The following is a 10,313-nucleotide window of genomic DNA, read 5'->3' on the forward strand; positions in this document are numbered from 1 at the left end:
AGGAGGGAGGCATGGAAGAGATTCTTCCTCACAGCTCTCAGAAGAAACCAACCCTGCCAACATCCTGATACCAACTTCTAGCCTTGAGGATTGAGACAAATTTTTGTTGTTTAAACCACTCGATTTGTGATATTTTGTTACAGCAGCCCTAGCAAACTAATACAACCCATTCTAGCAGTCTCACACAGGCAATCTGACAGGTTTCTAAGAGTTTTGGCTACTAGTCACTCAGATGGGAGTAAGTCTCCCTCTTCTGATCTGTTTCTCTTTTATCCAACTAGATCAAAAAAAGAATGTTACATACAGAACATGCCACCATTTTAGAAAAAGCATACAAGAAACTTAGTATTAAATATCTCTGTGTGTGCATCTTTACATATCTATCTATCTGTATATAATCTCACCTTTTAGTGACGGCTTCCTCACTGGTTACAGATATCAATTCATTGGGCTCACAGCTTAAGGATTAAAATGTACAGAAACATCATGTGATTTCATAGACTTACTTTTTTCATTCAAATTAGCTAAGTTGTAGAGAGAGAAACAAATTTTCAATTATGAATTGAAAATTACAAATTCATGCGCAATTTGGTTATTTGGAAATAAGTATTTCATTTTACCCTAGAAATGTGGCTTTACATGGTGGCAATGAAATTCCTAGGCCTGTAAAAGAATCCTCACTGGATCAAGATTTAAAAACATTTCTTTACTTCTGAACCTAATCCCAGGGTGTAACTGGTTTTTGTGTTTGCAATTATTTCAAATTCAAGTGTAGTTCACAGGTACCATCCCTCATACAGTATTATTAGTATTATTCACTGTAGTCACCATGCTGTACATTACATCCCCAGGGTGACTTATTTTATAACTGGAAGTTTGTACCTTTTGACTTCCCTCACCCATTTCACCCACCCCCTCCGCAGCCCTCACCCCCCATTTCTGGAAACCACCAATCTTTTATTTATGACCTTTTTTTCTTTTAAGATTCCACATACAAGTGAGCTCATACGATATTTATCTTTCTCTACCTTATTTCACTTAGCGTAAATGTCCACAAGTTCTACCCATGCTGCTGCAAATAGCAAGATTTCATTCATTTTTTTATGGCTGAATATATTCCATTGTATACATATATACCACAACTTCTTTATCCATTCATTGGTCAACAGACACGTTGTTGCCATGTCTTGGCTACTGTAGATAATGCAATGAACACGGGGGTGCAAATGTCTTTTCAAGTTAGTGTTTTCATTTTCTTCAAATACCCAGAAATGGAATTGCTGGATCATATGAAAATTCTAATTTTTTGAGAAATTTCCATAGTGTTTTTCATAGTGGCTGTAACAATTTACATTCCTACCAACAGTGCACAAGCCTTCCCTTTTCTCCACATCCTTGTCAACACTTGTTATTTTTTATCTTTCTGACAATGCCATTCTATACATACATATTTTTAAAATTTATTTATATTTATTTTTTTGGCTGCATTGGGTCTTTGTTGCTGCACACCGGTTTTCTCTAGTTGCAGCGAACGGGGTCTACTCTTCGTTGCAGTGCATGGGCTTCTTATTGCAGTGGCTTCTCTTGTTGAGCACAGGCTCTAGGCATGTGGGCTTCAGTACTTGTGGCACATGGGCTCAGTAGTTGTGGCTCGTGGGCTCTAGAGCATAGGCTCAGTAGTTGTGGCGCATGGCCTTAGTTGCTCCACAGCATGTGGGATCTTCCTGGACCAGGGCTTGAACCTGTGTCCCCTGCATTGGCAGGCAGATTCTTAACCACTGTGCCACCAGGGAAGCCCAACAATGCCATTCTAACAGGCATGAGGTGATATTCCCTCGTGGTTGTAAATTTTTTTAAATAGTTTATTTTTTAGAACAAGTTTAGGTTTATAGAAAAATTAAGCAGGAAATAGAGAGAGTTCCATATACCTCCTTCTCCCTAACAGTTTCTCCTATTATTAATATCTTGCATTCGTCTGGTACATCGGTTACAACTGATGAACCAACATCGATCCGTTATTGTTAACTAATGTCCATAGCTGAAACTGGTGTTCACCCTTTGTGTTGTACAGGTCTACTGATTTTGCCAAATACATAATGCCATGTAGCCACCATTACAGCATCATACTGAATTGTTGCCCTGCCCTAAACATCTCCTGTGCTCTGCCTATTCATCCCTCTGCCCCCCCCAATCCCGACTCCTAATATTTTTACTCTCTCTAGTTTTACCTTTGCCACAGGTGTCATATAGCTGGAATCACATAGTATGTAGCCTTTTCAGACTGATTCCTTTCACTTAGCACTTATGCATTTAAGGTTCCTCTGTTTCTTTGTATGGCTTGATAGTTCATTTCTTTTAATTGTGGAATAATTTTCCGTTATATATAGCTATCAGAGTTTGTTTTTCTATTCATCTATGACATCTTGGTTGCTTCCAGTTTTTGGCAATTATCAGTAAAGCTGCTAAAATAGTTGTGTGCAGGTGCTTGTGTAGACAAGTTTCCAAAGCATTTGGAGCATAATTTCTGAATCATGGCAAGACTACATTTTGCTTTAGAAGACACTGCCAAACTGCCTTCCAAAGTGGCTACACCATTTTGCACTGCCATCAGCAGTGAGTGAAGTTTCCTGCTGTCCACACCCTCACCGTCATTTGGTGTGGTCAGTGTCCCAGATTTTGACCATTTTAAGAGGCATGCAACGAAATTTGTTTTAATTTGCAATTCCTGAGTGACATGTGATGTTGAGCAGCTTCTCATATGCTTATTTGCCACCTGTGTATTTTCTTTGGTGAGGTGTCTGTTCAAATCTTTTGCCCATTTTTTAAAATTGGATAATTCATTTTCTGATGAGTTTTAAGAGTTCTTTAATTTGGATAGCCGTCCTTTATCAGATGTATCTTTCGCAAATAATTTCTACTAGTCTGTGGCTGACTTGTCTTCTCATTCTCTTAACAAGGTCTTTCACAAAGCAGGAAGTTTTTAATTCAAATGAAGTTCAAGTTATCACTTTTCTTTCGTAATCTTGATTTTGGTGTTGTATCTAAAAGTCATTACTAAACTAAAGGTCATCCAGCTTTTCTCCTGTGTTACCTTCTAGGAGTTTTAGAGATTTGCATTTTATGTTTAGGTCTGTGATATAATTTTTGTGAAGCATGTAAGATCTGTGTCTAGATTATTTTTTGCATGTGGATGTCCAGTTGTTCCAGCATGATTTGTTGAAAAACTGTCCGTTCTCCACTGTCGTACCTTTGCTCCTTCATCAAAGACCAGTTGTCTATATTTGTGTGGGCCAGTTTCTGGGTTCGCTACTCTATTCCTTTGATCTATTTGTTTATTCTTTAACCATCACCACATGTCTTGATTACTGTAGCTTTACACTAAGACTTAAGTTGGGTATTGTCAGTCCTCTGACTTTACTCTTCCTCAATAGTGTGTTGGCTATTCTGGGTCTTTTGCCTTCCCATATAAACTTTAGAATCAGTTTGCCAATATCCCCAAAATAACTTTCTGGGATTCTGAATCAGATTGCATTGAATCTACAATTTGAAAGAATCAACAGCTTTACGACATTGAGGCTTCCTACACATGAACGCAAAGTCTCTGCCATTTATTTAGTTCATTAATTTCACTCATAAGAATTTTTTAGTTTTCCTCATATAGATCTTGTACATTTTGTTGGATAAATTCTTAGGTATAGATCTATTCTGGGGGTCCTAATTTAAATGGTGTTGTCCTTCTAATTTCAAATTCCTCCTGTTCTTTATTGGCGTATGGGAAAGTTATCAGCTTTTGTATATTAAGCAGTTATACAAGGTTACAGGACAGAAGCTTAATAAGCCCAGTTTTTTTTTAATTGATTCTGTTGGATTTTCTTCATAGACAATCATGTCATAGGTGAACAAAGACATTTAACTGTTTCCATTGCAATCCGCATACTTTTATTGCCTTCTCATTGCTCATTACTATAATCCCTCTTAGGATTTACAGTATGATGTTGAAAAGGAGTGATATTGGGGGGACATCCTTGCCTTGTACCTGGTCTTCACAGAAAAGCTTCGAGTTTCTCACCATCAAGTATGATGCTAGCTGTAGGGGATTTATGGCTGTTCTTCATCAAGTTGAGAACGTTGCCCTTTATTCCTATTTGCCAAGTTTTTTGTTTTTTTTTTTAAATCATGAATGAGTGTTAGATTTTGCCAAATGCTTTTTCTGCATCAATCAATTTTTCTTCTTCAGCCTGTTGATGTGATGGATTACACTGACCAATTTTCAAATATTGAACTGGCCTTGCCTATCTGAGATAAATCCCACTTGGTCTGGGTATATAATTTTTTACATACAGTGTAGGATTCAATTGGCCAGTATTTTGTTTAGAATGTTTGCTTCTATGTTCTGTGCTTTTACTTTTTTGTAACATTTTTGTCTGGTTTATGGTAATGCTGACTTCAGAGAATGAGTTAGGAAGTGGTCTCTCTGCTTTTATTCTCTGGAACAGTTTAGAAAATTGACATCATTTCTTCCTTAAATGTTTGGTGGAACGTTGACCATTGGCCAGTGAAACCACCTAGGCCTAGTGTCTGTTTTGGAAGGTTTAATTATTGATTCCACTTCTTTAACAGATACAGGTCTATTCAGATGATCTATTCCTCCTTGTAGGAGTTCTGGTAGTAGCTTTTAAAGCATTACTCCATTTCATGTAAGCTATCAACTTTGTGGGCTTGGAGTCGTTCATAATATTCCTTTATTATCCCTTCAATGTCCACATGATCAGTCATGATAACCCCCATTTCATTTCTGACATTAGCAATTTGTGTCTTCTGACTCTTGTTCCTGTTAGCCTGGCCAAAGAGATATCAATTTTATTGATCTTTTCAAAGAACAAGCTTTTGGCTTTGTTGATTTTCTCTATTGTTTCCTTGCCTTCAATTTCATTGATTTCTGCTCTTTTATTATCTCTTTTCTTCTGCTTTTTTAAGGTTTATATTGGTCTTCTTTCCCTTTCATTTTCTAAGCTGGAAGCTTATTGATTTTAGATATTTCTTTAATATATGCATTCAAGGCTGTAAATTTCCCTCTAAGCACTACTTCTGCTGCATCCTACAAATTTTGATAGTTTGTATTTCCATTTTCATTTAGTTCAAAAGGCTTTAAAATTTCTCTTGAGACTTCTACTTTGACCCATGTGTTATTGAGAAGTACACCGTTTACCCTTCAAGTATTTGGGGACTTCTGAGCTATCTTTCTGTTACTGACTTCTAGTTTAACTCTCTTGTGGTCTGACAGCAAATTTTGTATGATTCCTACTCTTTTAAATTTGCTAAGGTATGTTTTATGTCCCAGAATGTGATCTATACTGGTGAATGTTTCATGTGAGCTTGAGAAGAATATATATTCCGCTCTTGTTAAATGAGCGCTTCTATAAATGTCAATTAGGTCCAGTTGATTGAAGGTGCTGTTCAGTGCCACTATATCTTTACTTTCCATCGTTTTCCCTTTTCTTCATGCGTCAGTATAAACCCTATCTTCCCAATGATAAGAGATCCATCAACAGTTCCCTCCTTTCAAACTTCACACTGATTTATCATATGAATTAACAAAGTTAACTTCTTTATTACCATCGACCCTCAAGAATTGTTCTATTTTACTTCACTAGTATGCAGAAATTTATTAGTGACATTCTGTACGGAAGAGTGATATAAAGAGTTTATCTGAACAATAAGGATTCCTTGAATCTAAAAAATATAGTAAACATAACAACTCACTGCAATTCCTATGTTTTTAGAAAGACTTTTAGATCATTGTCCAGAAAGTTCTGCATTGCCATGGATAATCCCGAGACTAAATTTCTCCACTTCACTTCCCCTGCCCCCCACCCCTCAATATACACCTCACCTTTCACAGGTGGCTCCGTCACAGATTCCTGATGTCACTTCACATGGGTCATTTCTAAGGAATTAAAAACACACGATCAAACTCCAAATGACTTCATAGAGTTAATTAGTTACAAGCAGTCTTCAATTTTTAAACTGGTTGAACCCTAAAAATCTACATGGAAGTTACTTATTTGGCAATCAGTATTTCAATTTTCCCAAGAAATAGGGCTTTATTAGTTGTAATGAAGACCTTACGCCTGTCCAAGAAGACTGACAAACCCAGAAAAGTACAATTCTTGATTTCTAAACCTAACTCTCATGTGTAACTGCACTGAGGTTGCATTTACTTCAAAATTCAACTTCAGCCTGTAGATCTACAAACTTCCAGCCCCTTCTAACTTCCTGATTATCCTTCCCTCCCCTGCAGCCCTACTTTTCTTGTACTGTGTACTCCTTTGCTGTTCCTCAGTTTGGTTCAAAGAACAACAAGCCCGAGGCAGGGGCTCTCTCCAATATGATGGTGGGTTTACAGTTGGGACACCAGCTTTAGATAGTAGCAGAGCTCTGGAGGGTGAGGGCCAGAGCTGAGATGGAGCAGGGCTGCTCTTTTCTGCCCCATCCTTCCTCCTTTCCTGGCCCATGCTAGCAGAGACACACAGACATTCTGACAGTTTCCTAAGAGTTCTGGCTACTAGTTACTAAAGGTCACAAAGAGACTATGAGTAAGGATTCTCCCACTTACGACCTCTTCTTTTTTCTATCTAGACCGCAAAAGAAAGTTACCTATAGAAGCTTCCAGTCTCTTATGGAAAGAGACCTCCCTTTGCGGTCAGCGCTCCCAATACCTTTCACCACCCACATCAGTCAACTCACCCCTTTTCAACGTCGTCAGAGGAGCCTAAAGAGGCATCCATTAACTCTGCCAAAGAGTAAAAATCATACAAAAAATACGTCAGACGGTTTGGAAGGCAATTAGTTTCTTTTTCCCAATAGAATTTCAAGACATGAAAAGTAAAATCATGAATATGGAAAAAAACTAAACAGTTTGAGTACAGCACTGGACTCTCTGAGACAGCCTCTGGGCTGTGTGTGTGTTTGTGAATCCACTGGAGAGCGAGGGAAAGAAGCAAAGGAGATGTAGCATTCATTATTAAACCTTTCTCCTTCCCCATTTTGCCAACCATGCACACACTCTGGAATCAATTTGGGAAACACGAAAGAGCCGAGTATAGGGACGAGGAGGTGGATGAAGGGTTGCAGGGAAAAAAAAAGAAAATGCCAGAACAATGAATATTCCAACACCAAGGACTAGTCACTGGTCATCATTCAGTAGAGAGGAAACAGGTAGGTAGATCAAGGATGGCCTATATAATATTTTAAACTTTTTTTCTGAACTAGAAGTAGAGCATATTTAGAATGATTCCTTGTTATTTTTCTCTGAATTTATTTCAAAAAGATATTTGGTTATATTATCCAAAACCAAGACTTCCCACCCCCAAATCACTGGCTTGGATAATTTAATCTCTCTACAACTCAATTTCCTCAGCTGTAAAATAAGACACATAAAAAAGCACTTTGCATCCGTCCACCTCATAAGATCATGCTGAATGTTCACCATTTCACAACTATTATTGGTTTTTAGGCAGCCTGCCTTCTTCATCAAATGTTATGCCTCAAAAAATCAGTATAGGAAAACAATATAAACTGATATATACGTTAAATTTCAAAAACACTTCAAGATTCTTAGAGTAATTCCCTGGGAAATCTTGGGTTCCTATCCAAGATGAGAAATAGCCTTCCTCCCAAAACTATAAAAGACGAATGGAAGTAGGGATTCCAAGAAATAACACAAAACTGGACGACTCTAAAGAGTCGACCCTTAACTGGTGGACAGACTGAGGAGAAGGGCTGCCCAGGGCAGCCTGGAGGGACTCAGTGGGAGGGGAAATTTTAAGTTCAGTTCCTGCCTTTCCCTTGAGTGGCTTGGAGACAGTAAGTGCCTCTTCAGTAGAACCCAGTAGCAACTACCCAGATGTAGCTAGGATAAAGTTAGAGTAGGATTAGGTTAGCTGATGAAAACAGGAAAGGGCTGAAGAGCAATCCTTGGGCCTTCACTCATCCACGCCCCATCTCCAAAGCCCCAGGTGACAACCTAGGGTGACTGCCTCCCCCAATGCTGCCTTGCCCAGGAGCTGAAAGGCGACACACCCTGATCAGAGGATTTGCCTGGTCACAGTGCTTCATGGTTCCTGAGACTCTGTGCCCAGGCTCATCACCTCCACTCATGTTAAACTTACTGAGGAAAACACACCCTGGATCTTAGCTTTCAACAAGAGTGACATTATGTCATCCAAGCCAGGATACTTTTGAAAGTGACAAGAATGCGCTACTGGGCTTCCCCGGTGGTGCAGTGGTTGAGAGTCCGCCTGCCGATGCAGGGGACACGGGTTCGTGCCCTGGTCCGGGAAGATCGCACGTGCCGCGGAGCGGCTGGGGCCGTGAGCCATGGCCGCTGAGCCTGCGCGTCCGGAGCCTGTGCTCCGCAACGGGAGAGGCCACAACAGTGAGAGGCCCGCGTACCGCAAAAAAAAAAAAAAAAAAAAAAAAAAAAAATGCACTATTAATAATTATGCTGAGACGGTCCCCAAACTTCAGCTCTTTCCTAATACAATTTACCAGACAGAGGGGCCAATGGCCACAAGGAATGTGAACTCACAAGTCAAAATAGATACCTGAGGAGTATGACTCCTGAAAAATACAACAAACTGATCATATACCATCTGAAGCAGAACCATTGCAACACGACTAACATATTTTTTCTAATTAAAAAAAAATTTTATTGGAGTATAGTTGCTTCACAATATTGTTAGTTTCTACTGTACAGCAAAGTGAATCAGCTATATGTATACATACAGCCCCTCTTTTTTGGATTTCCTTCTCATTTAGGTCACCACAGAGCACTGAGTAGAGTCCCCAGGGCTATACAGTAGGTTCTTGTTAGTTTTCTTTACAGATAGTATCAATAGTGTATCTATGTCAATTAAATCTCCCAATTCATCCCACCCCCGCTTTCCCCCTTGGTATCCATACATTTGTTCCCTACATCTGTGTCTCTACTTCTGCTCTGTAATAAGATTATCTACACCAATTTTTTCAGATTCCACATGTATGCATTAATATACAATATTTGTTTTTCTCCTTCTGACTTACTTCAATCTGTATGACAGTCTCTAGGTCCATCTATGTCTCTACAAATGACCCAATTTCGTTCCTTTTCATGGCTGAGTAATATTCCACTGCATATATGTTCCACACCTTCTTTATCCATTCCTCTGCTGATGGACATTTAGGTTGCTTCCATATCCTGGCTATTATAAAGAGTGCTGCAATGAACATTGGGGGCACATGTGTCTTTTTGAATTATGGTTTTCTCTGGGTGTATGCCCAGTAGTGGAATTGCTAGGTCATATGGTAGTTCTATTTTTAGTTTTTTAAGGAATCTCCATACTGTTCTCCATAGCGGCTCTATCAATTTACATTCCCACCAACAGTGCAAGAGGGTTCGCTTTTCTCCACACCCTCTCCAGCATTTATCGTTTGTAGATTTTTTGAAGATGGCCATTCTGACCGGTGTGATACCTCGTTGTGGTTTTGATTTGCATTTCTCTAATAATTAGTGATGTTGAGCAGCTTTTCATGTGCCTCTTGGCCATCTGTATGTCTTCTTTATAGAAATGTCAATTCCTAACTAATCACTGAATCAAAAGTAAACAAAATGACGCCCTCTTGCGAGAACACCAGAATCACAACTAACAGGAAAACACTGGAACTCACCAAAAAAGATGCCCCACATCCAAAGACAAAGGAGAAGCCACAATGAGACGGTAGGAGGGGCGCAATCACAATAAAATCAAATCCCATAACTGCTGGGTGGGTGACTCACAAACCGGAGAACACTTACACCACAGAAGTCCACCCGCTGGAGTGAAGGTTCTGAGCCCCACGTCAGGCTTCCCAATCTAGGGGTCCAGCAACGGGAGGAGGAATTCCTAGAGAATCAGACTTTGAAGGCTAGTGGGATTTAATTGCAGGACTTCAACAGGACTTCAACAGGACTCCACTCTTGGAGGGCACACACAAAGTAGTGTGCACGTCGGGGCCCAGGGGAAGGAGCAGTAACCCCTGGGGAGACTGAACCAGACCTACCTGCTAGTGTTGGAGGGTCTCCTGCAGACGTGGGGGGTGGCTGTGGTTTACTGTGGGGACAAGGACACTGGCAGCAGAAGTGCTGGAAATCACTCCTTAGCATGAGCCCTCCTGGAGCCCACCATTAGCCCCACCAAAGAGCCTGTGGCCTCCAGTGCTGGATCGCCTCAGGCCAAACAACCAACAGGGAGGGAACTCAGCCCCACCCATCAGCAGACAAGCAAAGTTTTACT

At 39.9% G+C, this 10,313-nt stretch overlaps 1 protein-coding gene across 1 annotated transcript in view; it reads right to left on the reverse strand.

Moving 5' to 3' along the window:
- Window positions 1-8,622, reverse strand: part of LOC307176871 (phosphatidylinositol 3,4,5-trisphosphate 3-phosphatase TPTE2-like) — a 70,402-nt gene extending 61,780 nt beyond the window's left edge. Inside the window, exons 1-4 of the mRNA XM_079903378.1 lie at window positions 8,186-8,622; window positions 6,748-6,793; window positions 5,894-5,947; window positions 405-458 (exon numbers count right to left, since the gene is read on the reverse strand). Coding sequence (XP_079759504.1) covers window positions 405-458; window positions 5,894-5,947; window positions 6,748-6,793; window positions 8,186-8,381 — 350 coding nt within the window. The 5' untranslated portion in view covers window positions 8,382-8,622. The remainder of the gene's footprint in view (window positions 1-404; window positions 459-5,893; window positions 5,948-6,747; window positions 6,794-8,185) is intronic.
- Between the last annotated feature and the right edge of the window lie 1,691 nt (window positions 8,623-10,313).

The sequence above is a fragment of the Stenella coeruleoalba genome, assembly GCF_951394435.1.
Source record: "Stenella coeruleoalba genome assembly, chromosome: 18".
In the NCBI taxonomy this organism is placed as follows: Eukaryota; Metazoa; Chordata; class Mammalia; order Artiodactyla; family Delphinidae; genus Stenella; species Stenella coeruleoalba.